This window comes from Leishmania major, chromosome 21 (genome assembly GCF_000002725.2).
Source record: "Leishmania major strain Friedlin complete genome, chromosome 21".
In the NCBI taxonomy this organism is placed as follows: domain Eukaryota; phylum Euglenozoa; class Kinetoplastea; order Trypanosomatida; family Trypanosomatidae; genus Leishmania; species Leishmania major.
The window spans coordinates 32588-56206 of record NC_007262.2 but is presented as its reverse complement, the minus strand read 5'-3'; the positions used below and the strand labels follow the sequence as shown (position 1 = coordinate 56206).

At 60.9% G+C, this 23619-nt stretch overlaps 5 protein-coding genes across 5 annotated transcripts; all 5 read right to left on the bottom strand.

Annotated features, from left to right (window-relative positions):
* Positions 1-150: 150 nt before the first annotated feature.
* On the bottom strand, positions 151-1221 carry LMJF_21_0150 (serine/threonine-protein kinase-like protein; the record flags this gene model as incomplete). The annotated part of the gene is made up of 1 exon (XM_001682896.1): positions 151-1221. One exon carries the CDS (start codon positions 1219-1221, stop codon positions 151-153), a length of 1071 nt encoding a protein of 356 aa, XP_001682948.1.
* Positions 1222-2007: 786 nt separating this feature from the next.
* On the bottom strand, positions 2008-3933 carry LMJF_21_0140 (conserved hypothetical protein; the record flags this gene model as incomplete). Its single annotated transcript, XM_001682895.1, has 1 exon — positions 2008-3933. One exon carries the CDS (start codon positions 3931-3933, stop codon positions 2008-2010), a length of 1926 nt encoding a protein of 641 aa, XP_001682947.1.
* A 3036-nt stretch (positions 3934-6969) lies between these two features.
* LMJF_21_0130 (putative serine/threonine protein kinase) lies at positions 6970-12138 on the bottom strand (the record flags this gene model as incomplete). The annotated part of the gene is made up of 1 exon (XM_001682894.1): positions 6970-12138. The coding sequence occupies one exon, from the start codon at positions 12136-12138 to the stop codon at positions 6970-6972; it is 5169 nt and encodes a 1722-aa protein (XP_001682946.1).
* A 2168-nt stretch (positions 12139-14306) lies between these two features.
* LMJF_21_0125 (DNA topoisomerase 1A) lies at positions 14307-16745 on the bottom strand (the record flags this gene model as incomplete). Its single annotated transcript, XM_001682893.1, has 1 exon — positions 14307-16745. One exon carries the CDS (start codon positions 16743-16745, stop codon positions 14307-14309), a length of 2439 nt encoding a protein of 812 aa, XP_001682945.1.
* A 1360-nt stretch (positions 16746-18105) lies between these two features.
* On the bottom strand, positions 18106-22992 carry LMJF_21_0120 (putative calpain; the record flags this gene model as incomplete). Its single annotated transcript, XM_001682892.1, has 1 exon — positions 18106-22992. The coding sequence occupies one exon, from the start codon at positions 22990-22992 to the stop codon at positions 18106-18108; it is 4887 nt and encodes a 1628-aa protein (XP_001682944.1).
* Positions 22993-23619: the final 627 nt, after the last annotated feature.

Here is a 23619-nt window from a genome sequence, read left to right as displayed (position 1 = left end):
ATGGGTGTGTGTGCTCGTGCGGCGTACGCGTGTGGAGTGGGGGAGGAGAAGAGTGCAGCGGTGCCGCGGAAGCGATGCGGAACGCTCCTGCCGACCCGCTCTGTCGGCATCATCTTACCACGCTTCTCCCCTGCCTTCCATTTCGCCTGCTCACGCTACCCACAGGTACGGGTGCTCAAGCGCCTCGGAGACGGTGTAGCGGGCGTTAGGATTAGGCCGCAGCAAGTTGCGCACCAGATCGCACGCCTGAGGATCTTCGATGGCCGCCATGGCCGGGTGCTGCGCCAGGTGGGCCTCCACGTCGCCACACAGAAGTCGGAAGAGGGCCTCGTCGCCGTCGTCGCTGTCGAACGGAAAGCAGCTGGTGAGAAGAGCGAAGAGCACGACGCCACAGGCCCAGGCGTCGACGCCCTCGCCCTGATAGGGGTGACCCTGCACCAGCTCCGGCGCGGCGTAGTGCTTCGACCCGCAGCACAGCCGCAGAGGCTCATGCGACGAAGATGCCGTGTCCTCCGGCGCATCCGGCGCATCCAGCGCCCCTTCTCTGTCTCCTGTCACCACGCTCGGTGGGGGCAGCACCGCACACAGTCCGAAGCCACCAAGTCGAAGATGTTGCTCCTCATCGATGAAGAGGGTTTCGAGCTTGATGTTTCGGTGCACGAGTCCACAGGTGCGGTGCAGGTACTGCACGGCGGAGAGCAACTCTCGCATGAAGCGTTTAACGGTGTTGGTGGGCAGGCCGGTGCTGCTGCGAGGCGGCGCTTCGCCTTTCGCCGCCCCCATCTCCGAGGCGATGGGGTCCTCCTTGGCGAGTGACACCATCAGCTCGTAGAGGTCGCCGCCGGCGCAATACTTCTCGACAACAAACAAATCTGTCTTGGAGGCGAAGGGGGCGCCCAATGGCAGCAGATGCGGATGCACCACCAGACGCGCCGTCAGGCACTCCCGCTCAAGCGCGAATCGGCATTCCTCATCGCGGCGCAGATACTCCAGGGCGTAGACGCGAATGATGACCTTCGCCGGGTCGTTATCCTGCTGCTCCGGATGTTGCTGCTGGCGTACATCGCGGGCGATGAAGGTGTCATGTGAAAGGGCGCTGCGGCGGTGTTCGAGAAAAGCGAACCCGTTGAGAGGCGGGGGGATGCGGTGGCTCGCCGCTGGAACGGCGGCGTTGTCGACGATGGGGTGCCGCACCGGGGAGGACGACAACGAGGCGGCCATGTGACGTGTGGTGGGGGCGGAGAGGGAGACGCAAGTATTCGTCTAGATGCGCGGAAAACCAGCGTATGTATGTGTCTATGAGTGCCACAATGCAGGAGCTGGGGCGGTGGCGTCCGTGGCGGTAGCCAAGAGACGCGGTCGTCCGTCCTTCGCTGCTGGTGTCGGGGCAATGTGTACTAGGGAGGTGCCCCCAAACAGCGTGAGTGAGAGGAGGTGAAAGGGGGGAGGGCGTGTGGCATGGTTGGAAGGTAGGTGGGGGCGGGTGATCACACAGCACATGATAAGAGCCGCTCTGGCACACCAGGCGGCGGAGGGGGGGGGCTAGTGTCACCACTGCCTCCGTGTATCACCACTTTTCCCTCCCCCACTATCCAGCTCGGCGAAGCACACCGTCCATCGAGACGGAAGTGGCGAGCCGTGGCGGGGGTCTCGGCCGTACATCGCGCAGATGCTCAGTGATCTTCTTTTTCGCCTTCTCTTGTCCCTGTGTGGGAGAGACGCACGCGTCTCATCGCACTCTGTGAGCACAACCACAAGAGCGTCGGTCGCAAGGATCAACCGCAGCCGGGTGGGTGGGCGGCCACCCGGGCGCCTCTTCCCACGTGCACCTGCACAGATACCCCCCCCCCCCCACACACACACACACACACAACACCAGCCCCTCCCTCGTTGTAGCCGACGTACTCGCAGATACGTTGGCGCGCATGTCTGCAGGAGAGAGCGGTGGGTGCACGGCAGGAGGAGGGGAAGCGAGGTGGGGAAGCGGGACGGCTACGGTCCACTAGCTTAACGCGGCCGATAGACGTTCTTGCGACGTGTACCGACAACGAAGTCGGCTGCGCTGTCCTTCATATCGAGCAGCGACACGTGGCGCGGCTGCATCTCCACAACCCTCTGCATGAGCTGCGCCTCCTCCCGCTCAGTTGCCAAGCCGCCTTGCGACTCCTTACCGTCACCACTGGCGGCGGCGGCGGCGTAGCTCGTTGCCAGCTCTTCCATTCGTCGCTGATAGAAACGACGTGTGAGGGGCATAACGTAGCTATCCTTCTCTAGAAGCAGCTGCCACACCGCCTTCATGTGTTCCAGCCGCGTGGCAGCGTCCGCCACCATCGAGGCGGCCATCAGCGCCTCCTGCAGTGCAATGGGCGACATGTTACATTGTTGTTGCTTCCACTTTTTTAGGGTGGGCCACGCCTCTGCGGGTGCGTGGTGGCGCAGCAGTCGAATGCAGGCGGCTCGCAAGAAGTCATCCATTTCCGTCACGTCGAGGTACTGGTCCATGAGCGCCTTGGCCTCCATGGCGCGCGGAGAGAAGATGCAGCAGAGCAAGAAGCCGCGCCACTCTACCGCTGTCCACTCAATGGCACGGGCACGCGAGAGCTCGAAGAGTCCGAAGGCCTGTGCCGACCAGTCCGCGTTCTGGGGCAGCTCCCGCGACTCCTCCAATTCTCCTTTCTGCACGCGTGCCTTGCGCAGCGCCGGACACTGCCGCTGATGCGGCGGCGTCTGCAGCCAGCAGTACACGCTGACGTTCCGATGGTTGTAGGCCTCACCGCAGTGCGGGCACGGCAGGCCGCCGCCAGAACGACTGTAGAAGAAGAGGAGGCGGCTCATGTCCGGCGTCGCCAGCACACACTGAGGGGGCAGCACCCGCCACCGCAGCAGCAGCTCCGGCACTTGTGGGGAGTTGAAGGCACATGCCATCTGCATCAGCTTTGCCGTCGTGCTCTCCGCCACGCTCACGCCATAGCTTTCCGCATCCTCCATCACGGCGATCATCTTCTCCACGTTGTCGGTGGCGAAGTAGTAGTCCGCGAGGCGGTACATGAAGCTGAACGGAGGGCGCGACGGAATGTCCTGCCGCATCTGCTCCAGCAACTCCTCCATCACGGCGTCGCACTGCAGCACGCACTCGTCAAAGTCGACGCACCGCTCGTTAGTCACGATCCACTCTACCACGATACCGTCGCGCTTCGCGAAATCCTCCGGGAAGGAGGCGCGGTACAAGTTCTGCCGGTCCAAGTAGCTGACGATCATCGTCAGTAAAAACACGATGCGGGTGTAGAGGACGTGGTCAAAGACAAGTCGGTCCTCGAGGCACCACTGCATCAGCTCCTTAATGTGCGCTGTGCCCTCCGTGACGAGGCTGGGCGATCGCCCGCGGTGAAAGAACTCGTGCGACAGCCATTGCCGTATCGTCGTGAAACCCTCCGCCGCGTACGTGCGGGTGAGCACGAAGCCCAGGCGCCGGAAGCGGGCGACGCAGTCGAACCACTCGTGCATGCAGCTCGCGTGCGGTGCGACGGCCGTCAGCGTCTGCAGCACCGCAACACGGTAGCCGTGGCCGTTGAGCAGGTCAAAGCAGAGGTGGTGCGTGTAGACGATCCTCTCGAGCACCATCCGCACCTCGCGAGCGTTCTTTGCGCTCTTGATCATTGCCTGGATTTCCTCTGTGGAGCTGACAGGCGCGATGGAGCGCAGCGTCTCGAGTGCCTCCATGTCTTGCTTGAGATGAGGGACAAGCGCGTCGCCGCCGTCGCCTTGCGCTGGTACCTCTGCCGATGCGCTCGTCGTCGTGCAGTAGCGTGAAGTAGTGAGCATGCTAGAAGACACCAGCAACGATGGAGTAGCGGCGGCTGATGCCATGGCTAGCGTAGTGGTTGCCCATCGGCCGCCTCGGTGCCCCCACGCGCACCCCACATATCGCTGCATCCCTCTTCTGGACACGGACCAGCCGCACAAAACAAGAATTAGCGATCGTAACTGCCTTGACTATATACGGCAGCCGGCGGCAATACGTGCCGGCACACGCATCAACTACGATAAAGGCACAGCTCCCCACGCGCACGCGCCCTTCTTCGCGGTTGTATTGAAGCGTTGATGGCTGCAGTCGCTTCGTTCGCAGAGCGCAATTTCTCAGCCGCTTGGAGGTTGGTGGGGGAATGGGTGGAAGAGAGGGGAGTGCGGCGCAGCGGTGCCCGATAAATGGCGCGGGCAGGGGGCGGGGGAGCAGGGAAGAATGTGCGTGTGTGTGAGAGACGCACAGGTGGAGGTGTATGTGAGGGGTAAAGGAAGGGCATCAAGCACTCACACCGGCTCATCGCGTGCGCCTCCGCATGACGGCGCGTTGCCTGCTCTCCTCGCTCTGTCGGGTTCACCTCTCCTTCTGCTGTCCCTCCTCCCATTCTACAAAAAGGGGGGTGGGGGTGGGGGAGGGAGAGAGACGACGAGGAAGAGAGACGGAGGTGGGAGTTGGATGGGGGTGGGCGATATATTTCTGCTTCGGCGGCGGGTAGGCCGGAGACACACACACACACACATACATAAAAGGGATTAGGACAGAAACAGCGACACACACACACATACACACACAAATATGCGTGCACGGCCTACTGGAGGATGCCGAGCACGCAGATGCATATTCGCGGAGCGTGGAGAGACTACATAAACAAAAGAAGAAAGAATAATAATAATAATGCACAGCGACAGGTAAGACACAGACAGTCGAAGAGACGCACACGCACATGGTGGCACACTGCAGGCATAGGAGTCGAGGAGCGAAGCGATGAGCGGAGGAGGAGACGCGACACATGCGCGCAGGCCCTTCTCTATCCGTGCCCGAGCAGATTCGACCCGCTCAACACAGCAAGGAGAGAAAGGAAGGTGCAGCCATCGCTAGCGAACTTGGGTAGGCCATTCCCCTCGCCCCACATCTCGCCTGCCACATCATTCTTGGCGCCCCTTCCTTCCACCACCCCATCGGAATGGGCGTGTGTGTCTCTGTGTGTGTGTGTGCATATCGAGCTAGAACAGAAAAGTGAAGTGGAGAAGAATGGCAGACACGCAACTGCTTCCGCAGCAGAGACTGCAACACACGCCTTCGCAACCTATACAGACATGCAGCACAGCACAGCATTGCACAAGACCGTCTTGTTGGCACGAGGAGGCACAGACCCACACACATACTCGTGTCCAGGTGCACGACGTGGCTACCCTCTCTCTTCACTCGGGTGCACATTCGGCATGCGCTACATGCGCCTATCAGACAAAACAAAACAACAACAAAAAACAATGAGTAAAAAATGAAAATACCAGAGCACACACATACATAAACACGTGAGCCACAGGAGAAGAGGCAGCAGCACGTGCACACCTACTGGCGATACTCGTGATGGGTGCAACAATCGAAGAGGCCACCCTTGCAACGGCTCGATGCTTTCCTCGCCAGCAGCGCCATTTCTCCGCTGTCTAACGTAAGGTCGAACGCCCCGCTACCCGGCCCGCCACAGGCCACCCATCGCGTGGTGCGCAGCAGCGGCCCCAACGCGCTACCGAGCTGCGCCGACTCAGTCATCGGAGAGCACAGCCTCCCTGCTGCACACACTACCCACTCTCCGGCTCTACAGGTCGCCTCACCGCCGCTCCCATGGTGGTGGTCGCCACACCTGGCGCATCCCTCGGGGTCGCTCAGGCCTCCCTACACCAGTAAGCCGAGTGAGGGCCGGGGGCGAGAGACGCTCGAGCCACGCTGGCACTCGGCCCATCACGCGGATGGCACAGACGTGCTCACTGGCGCAGGTCGATCCAGGACAACGCCATCCAGAGTCTCAACCCTGACATCAGTGGCAGCGCATCGCTCTGACTTTCCTACGTTGTAGGCGCTTGGCGCTGTCACCAGCAGAGATAGCTCTGCATCGCGCAGGGATAGGGGTGTTCCTCGTCATCATGGCTGCCATTGCAGCAGAAACTGGTTTTACGTGTCCATCTTCCACCACGAGCACGCCAACAAGTACACACGCAGGCACAGCCCCATTTAGCCTGCACTTTGCTGCCCCACGGCTACACCCTGGTCAGCTAGGACGAGCCACCCGTTGTTGAATCGAACCATGTGCCTAATGGGCTCTTGCTGCCCTCTTCATCGCATGCGTACTGCGTTCAGGGTCGTGCTCCAGGGCGGAAGCGGTGGTGTCTGCCGTGCGGGTAGCAGTGGGTGGTGGTGGCCGAGGTGAATGCCGGATGGCCTCAAGGAGGATGTTGGCCGGCCGCAGTTCAGGGCGCTTACTGTGACCCGGCGTACTTGCCTGTGCGCCATGCTTCTCCCTCTCGGTCGCTTCCAGCCGCGGCAACTCTGCGCATTGGAGTTGGAAGGGCGGGGCACCAAGCGAATAGTAAAGGCGAAACAAACACATTCATCTGCACATGTGGTAAAACGAAAAACAACGCCAGCGATGCGGAGGCCGAAGCCGCCGCAAAAAGTTGACAGAGAAGGATGGAGGGCATGGGGCCTCACATCCCTCCCCGTGCCCTCCATCCTTCTCTGTCCTTGACCCGCACAAACTTGCACACACGTGCATGCTCACACGAAAGGGGAGCACACGCATACACCATGAAACGCGAAGAAGAAGAGAGAAGGTGTGCGTGGCGTGTGCATGCGTGTGTGTGTGTGTGTGTGATGGGCACGCAGACAGAGCCCTGTTTACATGCTCAGCTACATGAGGAGATACAAGGCATCCGCAAAGCAGGGCAGCAGCATGGTCTGCCCCGCCATCTAGCCTCTAATACACTACACGACCACCGCTGCACCCAGTCACATGGGTCATATTCGACGAAGAACGCCATGGATGGAGCGGGTGCTGAAGGGGATGAAGAGAAAACAGCGCTCACACAACCACGCTCCACACATACAGGAGTGCATCTATGGGCAGCGCGGAGGTGGCGTGCGCCTTGTTGTTTCATCATCGCCTGTCATTATACGGTGAAGAGAGCCAATTGCAGAAGACCCGCAGCGGAGGTGCGCTTGCTAGGGTCATCGTCCAGGCAGGCGCGCACAAACTCCGCGTCCAGCATGTCGAGATCGTCGGGTATATTCGGCTGCACGATGCCGCTGCCGATCTGGTACACAAGCGCGGCGGCACCCAAGGAAAGCTGCTCGGGCGAGTACGGCAGCCGGCCAGTGATCATCTGCAAGAACATGATGCCGCAGCTCCAAATGTCGCTCTCCTTCTCCGGGCTGCCGCGCGCTGCCTCTGGAGCGAGGTAGACGGGGGTGCCGCACACCTCCCCCTTCGACTCTTTGCGCGCCAGCTCCTGCAGCCACGCGGAGGCGCCAAAATCGGAAATCTTGCAGTTGCCTGTGAAGCTGAGCAGCACATTCTGCGGCTTCATGTCGCGATGGATGACGCCCATTGAGTGCAGCTTGCTCAGTCCACGCAGGACGTCGCGCATGAAGACACGAGCGGTGGAGCTGGGGATGGTGCGAAAAGCAGCGATCATGTTCTGCAGCGACCCTGCCAGCATGCACTCCATGAAAATGACAATGGTGTCTCCCTCAAACGCGTAGGAGAGCAGCTGCACCACGTGCGTGTCGTTGACCCGCTGCAGTATGAGCACCTCCGCTTCTATCACCTCCATCCCCGACTCGTCACTGGGCAGCGGCAGGAACTTGATAGCAACTAGCCGCCCCGAGTGAGCATCCATTCCAAGGTACACGCAGCCAAAGGAGCCCTTGCCCAGGATGCGTGTACTTCGCAGGTACGTCGTCCCGTTCTTGGCCTTGATCGTCGCCGGCAGTGTTTCGTTGCTGACGCAGAAGCCGCGCATACCGCCCGTCTCCTGAAAGGAGAGGCCAGCGGATTGAATGATAGAGCAGCTCGCGCCGTCTGCTTGCGCGGAGCTGTTGATGGAGTCGGTGTGCGTGGCGGCGCTCTGCAGCAGGGCAACAGAGGCGGTGACGAGGTCGGGGGTGCCCGCCAACGCCACAGGCGGGAGATTCGCGACGCTGTGCGTCACGGCCAGGTGCCTCGAGGGAAAAGGCATGCCGTGTGGAGACGACACCTCAGGACCCGTCCGCTCCGGCCCATCGCAGCTCTTCGCCTCCTCGCATGCCATCGGTGCCGCTGTCGACGCGGCCACCAACGGTGGCTCTGCGATGGAACAAGGCGGCGCTACCGTTACCACCGGTGCCGGCCGTAGAGGCGGGAGACTCATCTCTGCAACATTTTCTTGAGGGTCGACGTAGCAGGGCTTCGCTGGCGTGGCTGCCGACAGTGACTCCGAGAGGTCTCCGCTGATCTCCAACAGCACCCCGGCGCTCATAGGCATCGGCAATGGCGTGGACCGCATTGGCAGGGAGGCGTGTAGGTTGTCGTGTGTGGGGGTTGCAGCGTTGTCTAAGGTTGGCGAGCCGCCTTGGCGCGTTGTCCGTTGCGGCGACACTAGTCGGCGCATGTTTGCCTGCAGCTCCTGCTTGAAGTCGCGGATGCAGTCCATGTCGTTGCGCAGCACCGGCACTCCCTGGTACACTAAACCTCTGTTCATGCTGTGGGCCGCCAAGCTTTCGGACTGCGAAGTCGTCAAATGCGGGTCGTTGCGCAGCCCTGCCTGCGCGATGGCCTCGTAGTTGACCCACACAGGGAAGGCGCGGTGGTAGGGACGCGGGAGAGCCGCAGGCTGGGCGGAGTAGAAGAGACACAAGCGCTCCAGCCGACGCAGCAGATGCACGTTGCGACTGCTGATGTGCGTGCGGAGTTTCTGAATGCTCTGCAGCGCTTTGCTGAACTCGTGGTTGCGGAACTGCGCAAAGGCGCGCGCGTAATCTATAGAAAACTCCGTCCGTGTGGGCGTCTGCAGGTGTGCATCGCTCAGTGATCTCTCTGGCGTGCGGCTGCCGCTCAGCTCGAAGAGCAGCAGCGGGTGGGCCGAGTTGGGGAGCTGGATGACGTCGACGATGTTGCAGTCGTACAAGCCCGAGAGCGCCTGCTTGACCGGCTCAGTGACGAGAACGTTGAGGTTTTTGACGGCAGCAGCCAGCTCTGCCACAGCTAGCGCCTCACGCGGACCGTCGCCGAACGCTGTCACGAAGGCCGTCTTTGAGTACTCGACCGTGCCACACACAAGTGTGCCCTGGTGCAGCACCATGCCAACATGCAGGCCGTCGCTCCGGTACGGTGCAAAGGCGTTGGCAATCTCCTGCGCGCACACTGCCGCGCACTCGGCATGGTTCGGGCAGCCTTCGAATGCGTTCCATACGGCGCCCAGGCAGTCACCGGAGCAGTGAAACAACGCTCCCTTGTGCCGCCGAATGCGGTGCAGCAGGACTCGCATGAGGCGGCGGTGCTGGTGAGCTGCTCCGGAGTAGCTGATCAGGTAGGCCAGCGCAACACTCGGGATGCGGATGCACAGGACGGTGGTCTCGTACTCGCGGCGAATGCTCATGATGTCGTTGCTGCACTGAATAGTCATGGCGGCGGCGGCCATCGCGGACACCTCCTGCATCGCCACCGTGTCCTCCAGCTCGCCGTAGGCCTTCACGTTGAGGGGAGCGTCACGCGGCAATCCGACCCCGCGCGGCGCTGGTGCTGCTCTTCCGCAGGGCACCACCACCTCGCATGAGGTGGTGGGCAGCTGCGGTCGCGGTGCATAAACGGGCGAGACCTCTGCGAAAGTCGCGCCGTCAGAGATCCTCGCCCCCACTCCGCTTTCGTGCGCTGCGTGATCCGCTTGATCCTTGCTGCGCGTCACGGAGAAGTGCCAGAGAAAGCGCTTGTCGGAGGGTGGCAGGACGGTGTTCACACCAACAAGCGGCGACTCTGCCTCGTTGTCGGAGTCCGTGTCGTGTTCCAGCATTGCGTCTTCCGTTAAGTCCGCCTCTTCCAGAAAGTTGAACTTGCGGCGCCGCATGTAGAGCTGCTTCGCGTGGTTGCGCAAGACATGGTCCGGCACGTACTTCTTGTTGAGGCGGAAGCACAGGCTCAGAATGTAAACCGACCGCGCAATCGACGTGAGGTCGCCGAGCCACAGGCAATACGTCCAGCGCACAATCTTTCGCTGCCACGGTGTCGCCATCTCGTTCGACCCGACGGCTCGCATGAGCTGGTAACGGAGGTAGTTCACCGGTACGGTGATGCTCAGGTACACGAGGAACATGATAAAGCTAAAGATCACCACCGCCATGACGCTCAGCGCTCCCACGATTGCCACAGTGGTGTGAATAGACTCGAGATGGGCCATCGAGTGGTCGACAAGAAACCAAACGTTAGTCGGGTTGTCGAAGGTGCACTTGTCGCCTTCAGCGCTCACGCACTTCACGCCGCAGAGATTCGCCTTCGACAGCTGGCCCCACGGCCGCTTGTACTCGAAACGGGGGGTCGGGATGGGGTTTGTCGTGGTCGCTGGCCAGTCTGAAGCGTTGGTGGGCGAATTCTCAATATCCAACGCGTACACAGACGTCAGCACGGTGTGCCAAACATACGGTGAGTCCGTGTAGCAGAACGATTCAAAGGTGTTCATCAGGGCTGCCGCGCTGGGCGACGTAAGTGTTTCCGTGTAGGAGCGCGTCTCTTTCGTTAAGGTGTGAAAGAGCATCGTTAGTTTCGTCGTGTTCCATCGCGGCAGAAAGAAAGCTGTCATGACGGACTGCAGGGTGGCGGAGCTGTAGTCGGCCATTTGGTTGTTCATGAGGGTGCGGCCCAGTGTTTCCTTCTCTGTCATCACTACATAGGTCTCAACGCGGCCGCTGCTGGTGTAGAAGGTGCGGCAGGCGAGCGCCACATTGCCGTAGTCGAAGATGCGCACAAAAGCAATGTCCGGCGCTATCGCGTGGGGGAGTTCGACCAGCATGTCAGCGGCGTTGCTCCGCCTGCAAGATGCCTTCCACTGCAGCTCCTCGGTTTCGTCGTACATGGCGAACGCGATGGGGGCACGGTGGAGGCTGGAGCAGATGATTTCCCGCACGATGGCCTGGGTGACGGGGTCATGGGAGAAGCCTGTGATTTTCGTTTCGTGTATCACCTCGAAGAGCTTCTCCAGAGCGTACTGCTGCATGTCCACGCTGTTGAGCAAGGATGCCGCCTGGGCCTGTACCGCCTCCGTGGCAGATCGCGTCAGCATGCGTCGTGTTTCGTAGGTGATCTGCACTAGCACCAGCACGAAGAGGACGATGACCATCACGATCAACATGTACAGAAGCCATGTCAGTCGCAGACCACGAATCTTGGAGGCATCGCGGAGGACGAGGTCCATCTCGATGCCTTGGTCAGAGGTGTCGCCGCTTTCCTCCGACTCCTTATCAGTGAGCGAGATCGCTGACGCCGGTTGTGACGGGGCCGGGGAGGTGAAGGTAGAACCGCACCGCTGCTGCTGCCCTGGCGAGGGCGGAGCGCTAGAGCCACCCTGCGCAATCACAGTTGTCAGGGCGGGGTGCAACTCGAAGCTTCCGCTGCTGCGGTTGAGCGCCCCCGAGCATGGGATCACGCCGTCCGGCTCCCCGCCACTGGTGCGGTCAGCCTCCATCGACATCTCACGCTGCAAGATACCAGCCGACATGGACAAGCTGCATATATTCTTGCGCCTGATGTTCGTGAAGAGGTTGACGGGCGACTTCTTGTGCATCGCCTCGACGGGCTCGAGGTTGCTAAAGGTTGGAATGAAGGATGGCAGTCTTTTACTGGCCCCTCGCCCGCTTGAGCCGCCGGCAGACTTTGACAAGATGCCAGCCTGCAGCAGCGCCACTGCCGACCGACGTGCGTTGTCCTCCTCGATCGAGAGCGGTGTGCACTCCGCTGTTTCGCGGCTAAACGCTGTCTCAGAGGGGTGGTATATCGCCGTTTCAGGAGAGCCGGTGCCAGTGCCGTCTACCGGGCTCGAAGGTGTCGCGCAGTGCTCGCTGGAAATGACGGGGAGCTCAATGCGGAGAGTGTCCTTGAAGCAGTAAAGACTCGAAGCAGCGCTTCCGCCGTGCACCATCTCCTTCTCACCGGCGCTCGGCGACAACGCCGTGAAGGCCGACTCGTCATCCACGTCGCGGGACGTCGTCTTCTCCATTCCTCCTTGCATTCCTGTGCTTGTGTGCTCCTCCGCAGGGGTACCACCAGCGCGAAAGGCGGCTGTATGTGTGCCTAAGGGGGCGCGCAATCGCATAGAAACGTGTGCGTGCCCACGTGCGCCTCTTTGAGGTGCTGGGTGCGCGATGAGCCTGCGAGGGAGAGGAAGGAAAAATTCGGGGCAGGGATGGGGGCGAGGCAACGTTGGCAGCGACGCGCGCGCTAGCACACGCTGGATAAGCAGTGAAACACGTACAGGCAGAGGAAGTGAGAGGCACCAGGAGGTAAGGTGCAACGGGTCTACAATAGGGGAGGGGGCTAGCGAGGTGAAACGCCCACCTACACACCTAAAGAGGTGCCGGGACAACTGCAGCAGGAGAACGGGAGGGAGGGAGGTGGAGACAAAGACGACGGAAAGCGTCCAGCAGATTCTGTCGTGTTTATTGCGATCGCGACACTGCAGAGCGGAGGAAACGGAGAGCCGGTGGAGTGGGGAATGGCTGATGAAGCCGACCCAAGGCGCAAGACACAGAACGGTAGCACGCGCAAGCGCAAGCGAACGCGGGAGGAGCCCGATGGGGAGATCGGGCAAAGGGTGGGGTGGGGTGGGTGGTGGGGGACTTTGGAGTGACACAAGCGGGTTGAAAAACGCGCGCACGCACAGACAGGGGGGAGGGGGAGGGGACTGGCGTAGGCGGCCGAGGGCACAGGCACCTACGCGCAACACCGAAACAAAACCTCAAACGAACAAAGGGGGAGCCCGAAGGAGGGAAAAGGCGAAGGGCAGATGGCGGTGAAGAGCGGGTGAAGGGGATTTATACCCCCTCCCCTGCAGTCTGTGTGTGCGTGTGGTGATGATGACGTGTTTATGTTTCGTTATATACAAGAGGGGTGGAGGGAGGTGAGTGGGAGGAGGGGGGGCGTTCACACACCCTGAGGCAATTACGGACACACTTCAACAAAATGTGAATGAGCACTGGAGGGAGTGTGGGAGAGGGGCTTAGATAGGAAAGGAAACCGTTGATGAGGGAAGGAGACGCTAGCGAACACATAAACACAGACAGACAGACACAGAAGAGTAGATACGCACGAGGGAAGCGAAAATACGAGGTGAGCGCGACGGAGGACAAGGGAAGAGGGGCAGTGGAGTGATGAGAGCAAGGGAGCGGCAGCAGCGGCAGTTGCAATCAGAGAGTGGCACAACAAACAAGCACGCGTGCGGGTGAGGGTGGAGAGGGACGCGGAGGCCTGTCGGCGCGTGAAAAAAAGGGAGAAGAGAATAGCACAACAGAAGGCGAAAAGGACAACTAGCTTAGTCCAATGAAGATTATCCAGTCAGTGCCCCTACTATGACGTATGCATGTGCGAGTACTGGTGAGTTTGTGTGCGCGGCTCCACCAGTCTGTGAGGCGGTGAGCAATCCAGGGGGTAGGGAGATACCGAGATGGTCGTGTCCTCAGCAACCGACTTCGACGGTGACAAGAGATGTGCCTGCTTTGGAAACAACCGCTCGAGCACCACCGCCTCCGAACACTCAAGCAAACTCGCGCACACAAATAGCTGTGCTGCAGTGATGTGGGATAGAGGTGATGGGAGCGGGGTAGGGGAAAAGAGAAGAGCCTCTACAGATCGGCGTACTCCACTTCTACCCGAAACTGAGTGATAATGCGCTGCCGCGTCGTGCGCATCGAAGAAGGGAAAATAAATCGAGAGAGCGAGGAGGGGGGTTTCGAGAGAGAGAGAGAGAGAGACAGGTGAAGGTGTAAGAGGGAAAAATGCAAGATGCTGAAGGGGGAGAAGGGGAGGGGAGCCGCCGGACATGGCGTGACAGCATGTGTATGGAGAAGCAGAGGAGCGAGAACAGAGGTATAGCCACCGGCTTGAGCGCACTGTAGCTCTTGCAGCCGACAGTCGGCAATACCGCAGATGCGCACACGCACATCGCCGCCACCTTTCTCTTTCCCACCTTTGCGCATCTCAGCAGCGCGTCTTCAGTGGCAGAGTGAGATGGGGAGGTTAACAAGCGTGGGTATATTGCCACTTGTGCATTCCATCCTCTTTTAGTAAGGAAACGCACTCCGCAAAGGACACACGAGCGCTTCAGTGACACACAGGCATGGAGACTTCGATTGCGGCGCCATCGCGCTCATCCCACCCCGTCCCACATTTGCCATTGCAGAGTGCGGAGGCACCGCCTAGAGAGAGAGCGGAGCGAAGCGAGGGGAGGGGGGAGGGGAGGCCGGCTCAGGCGCGGGGGCCCATGCGCTACTTCTTCGCCTTCTTCAGCTTTGCACGGAAGTGACGCGGCGTCTTCTTGTCCACCCTGTAGGTCGCTCCGTATGACTCTTTTTTCTTTGTGGAACTGCTGCTGCTGCTGCTGCTGCCGTAGCTGCGAGCGGTTCCCGAGGATGAAGCAGGTGCCATCGCTGCTGCCGAGGGCGGGAAGTTGCGCCGCAGGTAGTCGTTCAGACTGTTCTGGAGGGCCGTGAAAGTGCGGTAGCTCTTCATGTTATCCACTAGGTCTGGCACCTGCGTCAACACCCGCTTCGTCTCCTTCTCCAGGTTCGCCTGGAAGTCTGTCGGCGACATCGGCGTGTTGCTCGCCGCTCTCTTCTCCTGCTGCAAGGCCAAGGAACGCGTTGTGATGGCGACTCGTTGTGCCTTGGTCGCTTCCGTCACGTAGTTCAAGAAGTTGGAGATAAAAGATGAGAGCACGTAGTCCGCATCCGACACGTTCGGCGGCAGCGCCAACTCTTTCGTGCTACGCGGCTTTGCGATGCGGTCAAGCTTCTTCTCAAACGCGGAGGTGAAGCCGATGTCGACGATGGAGGGGAACGTGGCTCGGGAGGTGTCCACCAGCATGCGCCCTACCGGGGTGGTCTCGCACCGTCCCTTGTTGACCGTAATGTAGTTGCGTGCGAGTAGCGTCTTAACGATCATCGGGTACGTGCTCGGCCGCCCCACGCCGTTGTTCTTGAGCTGCTCAATCAAACCACCCTCCGAGAACGGCAGCGGTGGGCTCGGTCGGTTCTCCGCGACTTGCGCCGACTCCAGCTGCATGCTGCCTTTCTGGACCCCTGTTCCGCCTCCGCGCTGGGCAGCAATGTCCATGATCGCCTTGAACTCGTCGTCGGAGATGCTCGGCACAACGACGCCGCCGTCTTCCACTGCCTCCACATCCTGATCTGTCTCTGTCACTGGCGTCGCTGTGCCTTTGCTACCGTGGAAGGCAGCTGACCAGCCCGGCTCCACGACGTGCTTGCCCTGCAGCTCAAACTCCACCTCCTCGCCGTTGGCAGCCTTGCACGCCACCAGCACCACAATCCGCTCCGTCTTCATCGGGATCATGTGAACCGCCATCGTGTTGCGGCGCACCAGGTCGTAAATGTGCTTCATCGGCGCGGATACAGCACCAAGCTCCTCGACGGTAGTGTCGATGTTGGTGGGCCGGATCGCTTCATGCGCGTCCTCGACGTTGGCGTCCGCCGCTTCCTTCTGTGCAGTAGAGCGACGCACGCCTGCCTTAGACGGACCATCCTGCTCCTGCAGAAGGCGCTTACCGTGCTCCCTGCGCACAGCCGCGTAGATGGAGGGTAGAATCGACTCGTCGATGCGGGTGCTGTCCGTGCGCGGGTAGGTGATGTAGCCCATCTGGAACAGGTCCTGTAGGCAGGAGCTGACCATATCGCTGGAGTAGTGCAGCTGCCGGTTCGCCCTGGCGATGAGCGTGGCCATCGTAAACGGCTTCGGTGGAGGTGTCACGGTCTCCTGCGGCTTCGCGCCGGGCGAGACGCTAAAGTGGGTGGCCGAGCTCAGCGCCCACTGCTCGCACCGCTGCTTGACAGTCGCCTTGTCGCTCCAGTCCACCGGCGCGGCGCCGCCCTTGCGCGCCGGCGTCACCTTCACCACTTGGGAGAAGCGCTGGTGGTGCTTGGAGGTGAAATAGCACACTACCTGAATCTCGAATGTGGAGGCGTGAGATTCAAGGTACGACTTGATCTTGTCCTCCCGGTCGTTGATCAGGATGAGCGCTGGTGTCTGCACTCGCCCGATGGAGCGCATCTGCGGGTTGGCGTAGCGTACCACTGAGCTCCCAAGAAAGCCAAAGATGCGGTCCATTGCGTGCCGTGCCTCTGCAGCGTTGGCGAGGTTGTAGTCAAACGCCTCGTGCCGCTCCTCCATGGCGCGGCGGATTCCGTCGGCGGTGATGCTGTGCATGTACGCACGCGTGAAAGGGGCGTTGAGCTGTGGGAACATGCGTCGAATCAGGTTCTGCGCGTGCACCGCGATCAGCTCTCCCTCACGATCGGGATCGGTCGCGACGATGATCTCCGTCAGGTTATCCGCCTTCTCCTCGATGTAGTGCGATACCGTGTCCTGAATGCGCCGCCCAGGGATCAGCTCCCACTCAAGCGAGAAGCTGACGAGAAGGCCGTTGGCAGGGAAGTCCGCTGCTGTGACGCCCGAAGCGGGGCTGGACGACTGCGGAGACCACGTCAGTTCCTTCAGAGACATGAAGTGCCCTGTTGTGGCCATAGCAATCGCCTTCTCCGCGCCAGTGCTGATGGCACGGAGCTTGCTATTGTTGAACGACCAGTCCGGTATTACCTTTGGGTCGCTCAGGAGCCCCTCCACCTTTATGACCTTGTTGGGCGACTCGACAATCACCAGTTTCTCCAACGCACGCACGCTGCGGCGCAACATAGCTGCTGTGCGGAAGAAACGATGGTTGGCAATGAAGGGAGTGAAAAGGCGAGAGCAGGGGCGGGGATTAGATAGATGCGTATGCGTCTATGTATGTGTGCTGCGAATGCATGTCTATGTAAAGGACCTACGCGATAGTGGCGCGGCGGAGATAGACGCTGCGACACGTATGCCGCGCTGCTGTCTGGCCGTAGACCTGCTTCTTTTTTGTGTCTATCTATAGATTTGTGGTCTATTCGCCAATGCTGCTGCTGCTGCTGCTGCCTTGACTGCCCATCTTTACCGTTGCACCACACACGCACGGGAAGGCGAAGCGAAGCAAACAAACAAAACATACAGCGGAGAGAAGAGCGAGAAGGGGGGAGGGAGGGGGAGAGAAGGTTCATGCAGGTGGGCGAATGACGAGGAGGTAGCTGGAGACAGTCATCACTCACATACTCTGATGTAAGAGGAGCAGGGGTGACGCCGTTGGAGGCGCTGATGCGATGCTGTAGCACCAGCCCCTACGACAGCAGCAGTGGGTCACATAATGGTACTGCACTGCTGGCCAACCTCCGCTCTCCGCGTCACGGGCTCAACGCCAGGTGGTGTTCAGCCGTCTTCACGCGCTCTTTCACAGCGGTGGAATGCACACCGTCCGGGGATAGTGCGTGTGTGCGTGAGTTCCCGCACATCTGCCGTGTGTCCTGTCTCTCTCTCTCGAACTGTTTGTGGGAAGGGGCAGGTTGTTCTGCCACGCTTTTGGGGGGGGGGACATGACAAACAAAAAACACACATCGGGTCCGCGGCCCGCAACATTAGGGAAAGGCCGTAGTCCAGTATGTACATCTCTACAAGCGGGTGCGCGTGCATGCATCTCTGCCCGTCGATCACCTTGCATGTCTGTGTATGTGTCTGTGCCCGCAGGGGTAGAGGAGAAGATGGGGCCGAACACAGCGGCCTCATGCGTTTCATCTCCATTCATCATCACCTCACCCCTCCCTCTTCGCCCCCCTCCCCATCACACACCCGATGTGGACGCCGAAGGGCCGTATTGATTTCGTGGCCACTCACCCACACGCAGCAAGCGCACAGGATAGGGAGGGCGTACAAGACAAGCACAACAGCATTATAGGACACATGAGGTACGCAGTCAAAGAGAGGCAGAACAACAACAACACAAAAACAAAGGGGGAGTTGTTTACATGTCACGGCAGGCAACGAAGGGGAGCGGAGAGGCAGCATCGTAGCGCACAGTTACCAAGACACTCACCTCTCTTGCCTTTCCCACAGCGCCTATCCCCCCCCCCCGCCCGCACGTCCCTGTGTGCCTTCTCTTCGGATGCTGGCGTAGCACACGCCTAGCCACAGCAAGTTGGCACTAGACGTACGGCAGCCGCGGCTTCTCGGCCTCAAAGAGATCAATGGGGTGATCGGCAAAGACGAAGAGTTTGAAGTCCCCGTCGTGCTGCGGCTCGCTGGTACACGGCACGAGGAGGTACGGCTGATCAGGCAGCAGCTCCGTTACCAGGTACGCCTCCGCCGCGGTTCCCGCATTCACGCTTGCCACCTCTGAGAGGTCCTTGTCGTACTTGACGATACTCAGCTCGATGGCGGTGCATCGCCCCTTGAACTCTATCGGGGGCGGCAGAAACGCCTTCTTCTGACCGTACCGCCGCACCTTGGGGTGCTCGCGGTCGCGGGGGTACTGCACGAGGAGGACGACAACTTCGGTACTGCGAATTACCGAGAGGCCGTAGAAGGGGTTGTTGATCCAGTTCGCGAAGTGGGTACGGCTTCCGCCGGCGGTGGTACCAAGCTCCCAACTTCCTTCCTCCCACAGCACCTTCGTCCACTCCACCACTGGTTGCATCTCCACGGTGGCTGCCGAGTAAACGCTCAGCTCTACCTCGGCCTCCTTGTACGGCTGGTCTGCGTGGACCAACAGCACCAGCGCCCCTCGCCCGGCTGGAAGGCTCACCTCCGTGGCCAGAGTAGCCTCTCCGCCGGCCCTTTCCGATGACCGCGCGACGATGTCCGCTTCTGCGTAAGCGAGAAGGCGGCGGTAGCCGCCGTTCACGGTGCGACCGGATCGCATCAGCACCATGCCCACCTTCACGCGTGGGTCGGCGGAGCGGAAGCGCCGGGCAGATATGAAAAGACGGCCCTCGCGCTCCACGGGGAACGTGAGCGCCATCTGAGTGTTGAAACGCCACGACGGAAATGCGAGACTGCCGCCAGCGTTGCCTTTCTCAGCGCTGATCGACACGTTCTGTCGAACCCTATGCCAGTCGAGTCGCGGGTCAATCGGCCGGAGCTGCACTGAACGATTGGCAGTCACCTCCACACTAAAGTCCTCGGCTCCGCCGGAGGAGTACGGCACCACCACATATGGCATTCCACGCCTTTCCCTCATGCCGGCCAGACGCACCACGCACGTCGGCACCACCCCTACCGCATCTGCAGCGGCGCTCGCCACAACTGTGGCGGGTTCAAAGGTAAGGAAGCTGCTGCACCGCTGCGTATTGTGGACAGTGAAGCCGCGCACGCCGGATGTCGGATGGGCCGTGCGCAGCGTTATTGTCACCTCCATCGCTTCCACAGGAGAGAGAAAGAACTGCGGGTTGTTGCGCCAGAGCGGCGAGTCAGGGGCGCCGGCATTTGAGTCCCATTGCCCTGCCACCGTGGTGGTGGCGTTGGGGGTGACGTGCGCGATGCTCACCGTGGCGGGGCCGCTGCACCTCGCAGAGATGCAGTAGAGCGCGTCGGGGTCGCAAGTGTGCTCGCAGAACGGCATGACAGTAATGCGCTGCGAGCAGAGCGCCTCGGCAGTGAGTTGTAGCGTGCAGTAGGCGTCGCGCTGCCGGTTCGGGGTGACAAGCTGCAGCAGCTGCTTGTCTGTGATGCGGCAGACGCGCCGGCAGTTGTCTTCCGTCCCTAGCACAGCAAAGCCGATCGCCGTTTTGAACGTGGCAGTGGTGTGCTTGTCGCGCGTGATATCGAGGCGAGGATCGCGGCGGTGCACCCCAACATGCACCTCGATTGGCGTCGTGTCCGCCGCCGTTGCAGATGTTCGCGTCACCGTGAGTGCGTACTGTGGGTTACGCAGCGAAAGATCGGCATCGTCGGGGTCGTTGGCGGTGGACTCGGCGAAGCTGCCGGAGACGGTGGCCGTGTGTGCGCACACCTCTGTCACGAGCAAGTGCGTGTAGTAGTAGAGCACCTCGTCGAAGTGCATCCACATGGCGTCCTCGTCAGGGCGGTACTGAAGTACCTCAAGCAGCGTCTCCGTCCAGAGCGAACTCTTGTCCGCCCACTTCCCCCGCCACGTCGTGTCGGCGTCATTGCGAGAGTCGAAATTGCGGACCTTCACCACTCGCTGCTGCTCTACAAAGCGGGCGTCCATGACACCGTAGAGACGATCGGGCAGAAGACCAGCACGCGAGCGCTCCCGTGCGCCGGTGCTGCGACTGTCCAGCATCAAAGCGCAGAGCACTGAGCGGCTTACACCGGCTTTGAGCTGGCGCCAAAGCGCCTCCCGCTCGTTCTCTGGCAGTTCGGAGCCGTCTGTGGGCCTCACTCGCATCGTGGAGCAGTAGCCTCCTGACACGTCCATGAGCCCCTGGCGCAGCAACTCCAGCAGCGACTGCTGTGGGCACACCTTCAGCTCCATCGCCTCGTAGCACCGATGGAGCTTCGCGTACGCCTTTTCGGCCAACGGAAAGAGCGCGTCGTCGGCAGCGGCGCCGTGGCCGTAAACCAGCGCGCCTTGGTTGTCCACGAGCAGGTAGTCGTCCACCGTCACACCGACCCAGTCGTTCTGTTTGTAGAAGGCAAACTGCGCAAACCCGGCCTCCCTGAAGTAGTCCACAAAGACGCGAGATAGCCATCCTGGCTTGGCTGCCACCGAGTTCAGCACCGAGGCGAACCAGTGGCGGGGGCCGTAGGGCGAGGGCGGACTCATGAAGGTCGCGTCGCCTCCACGCGCGTGGAGCGAGACCTTCAGCTGCGACGCGCGCCTCCACTCCGTCACCGCAGGAAAGTTTAGCGGCGGGGCATCAGCCGGGTCCAGAAACAGGGACGATGTGCCGCGCGGAAAGTCGCGGTCGACAAACGGCAGGTCAGTCGCGTAGAGCCTGTCCAATATGGCCCGTCTCTCCTCACGCAGGGCGGGCATGTCGGCGCCACCGCGACAAGATTGCTGCTCTGCGTTTTGCTGTGCCGCGCGCCGCCCGTTTTCGGCGGAGTAGGCGGCCAGCTGTGCCTCTCGCTGTCGTACGGCGAGCGACTGTGTTGCCCCGCAGACGACAAAGGAAGAAGAGGAGAAGAGCTCCAGAGTGTAGGCGCCCGTCTCGGCGGCGTGGCGGAGCATTGGTACGACAAAGACGGGCTGCTGAATATCGTTGGCTACCGCCATCGCTGACTTTTCCGACAGCGCCGACACGGCCAACTCGGCGTACGACGGCGGGCTGCAGCTCACCACGGCGACGCAGACTTCTCGCTTCGAGCTGCGGTGACGTTGACGCAACTCCTCCAGCTCTGTCTTCCTTTCCATCGCCACCGGTGTTTCTTGGGCGGCTGCAGTAGCCATCTGCTTCTCCGCATTCTGCGCCGCCGTCGTTGCTTCCGCAGCGTGCACCTCAACGCATGCCACGAGAGACTTCGCGGCATCCTCGACGCACACCTCCGTGGCAGGGTTGTTCTTCCACGACTGATACAGCTGACGACACCCACCACAGCAGTCGGCATCCCAGTGGCCAGTCACGGTGCGATAGCGCCACCCGTGCGGGAACGCCGACCTCGTGAAGTCGACTGACACCGAGCTGAAAACGGTGATGCTATACGTCCCCGTCTGCCCCGCCTCCGCCGTACTCGGAACAACGAACACGTCCAGCTCTGCGACAGGCATGCTGAACTGCAGCGAAATAAAGGTTTTCCGCTGGTGAGAGTGGGACGCGCGCACGACTTCGGGGGTACATAGCAGCGGCGGGGCAGTCGCGTTGTGGACGTCGTAGGTGACCACGTCCAACCCAATTGCCCGACTATCGTTCTCGTACGGATCAGCCTCCTTCATGAGCAGTACGTGCACTGTGGCCATGAAGGACGGTGGCTGCTGCTGCCCCGGAGCGGCGGCGGTGTTCGCGCACGTGAGGTGGTACATGTCGTTGCGCCGCCAGGAAGGGCAGTCAGGGCCTCCGCCGGCGTTGTCGCTCGTCCAGGCTGCTTCCACCGTTCGCATGCACCAGTCGTACCGCGCATTGAGACGCTCTACCGTGATCCAGCCCTCCTCCTGCGCGGCGTGGTCGTTGCGAAGGGTGGCGGCCAGCGTAAAGTCCACGGCGCGGCCCACGTTAAAGGAGAAGGGCATCACAACGTATGCCTCATCCATGCGAAGGTGGGCCTCCATAGTGCACCGCTGATCTTCGATGGAGCTTTCCACAACAAGGGTATCTGCTAGGATTTCGACAACGCGGTGCACGCCGTCGTGACGCATCAGAAGCATTCCTACCTGATTGGCGGCCTCGGCATGGGCGCACTCCAGCACAAACGACACGCGCGACGAGCGAGAGAGCTTCACGCTGTACTGCGGGTTCCTCCACCATGTCGCGTAGTGGATGTAGCCGCCGGACTCTCCGGCCGATATGTGGTCGGAGAGGCGCGCTTGAAAGGATAGACGCGCGCGGGGCGTGTGACTCTTCAGATAGGAGTCGTGCTCCTCCTCCTCGCGGCGGCGCTGCGCCCGCACCGCCTTGCTCTTTTCTAGCGCCCGTGCAATAGCCTGCACCGAAGCCACCGTCAAGTTGTTGCCCTCTATAGAAACGTGCTCAATGGACGCGTTTTCCCCCAGCAGCTGCAGCAGCGCGTCGACGTGGCCGTCATGCAACCCGTCGTTGCACAGGCGCACCGTCCGCATGCAGGGGTGGAGGGCGAGGCAGTACGCCAGGTGCTCCACATGCTCCAGCTCCATCGTGTTGTTGCTCAAATCCAACGTGTGCACTGTCTTGGTGTTCTTTACGAGGTCCAAGACAGGAATGAGGCCGCGCAAGCCCAAGTAGTTCGCCGAGACATCCACTACCTCGAGCGGGCTGCTGGCTGTGTCGTCGAGGTAGCGCTTCACCGCGCTATTGGGGTGACATGCAGAGCGCCGACAGTAGTATATATAGAGCTCAGCATTGGACGGCATTGCTGGGAACGGTTCGCTCTCTGTATGTGTGTGTGTGTGTGTGCATGTACCGGGGTATGCGTGTGGCGACTGTGTTGTGCCCATACACACCCACCCTAGGAAGTAACGGGAGAGAGACAAACTTCAGGAGACCGCACGCGAATGTATGCCTCGCGTGATCTCTTCGAGTGCCGTCGAAACGGAGCCGCGTGTGTTTGTGCCGGCGCTGCGACTTCGTCACGATCAACAAGTCAAAAGCACGCGTTGGTTCGGCTCAACACGCGTGAAGTTCTGTGGCCGACAGACAGTGGGAGGCGTAGAGGGAGGGATGAGCAAGAGGCGGCAGCGGGGGAGAGAGAGCGATAGAGGGCCCTGTTGAGGCTACAAAGCACGTTCCACGTAAAGGAGAACAAGGAGAGGGAGGGGCTGCGACTGTTTAACCATCAGCCGGATACCTTCCTTCCCTGCACGTCTGCTGTTGTTGGGTGCGCACCTGGTCTCATGTGCTTCAGGTGTGTGCGTGTGTGGGGTGGGTGGGAGGGGGGGGCGAGAGCGCTAGTTAATGTGTCTATGCTTCCGCTTCGTTAGTCGCGTATGAGTGCCCAGGCGGATGGGGGGGGGGGAGGATGTTGACACGGTACGTGGCACTGCCCTCGTGGTCATAACTGTGTCGCCGGCACGGCACAAAAGACAGACAGACATGTGAGGAGGTGAGAGGAGAAAAAGCAACAT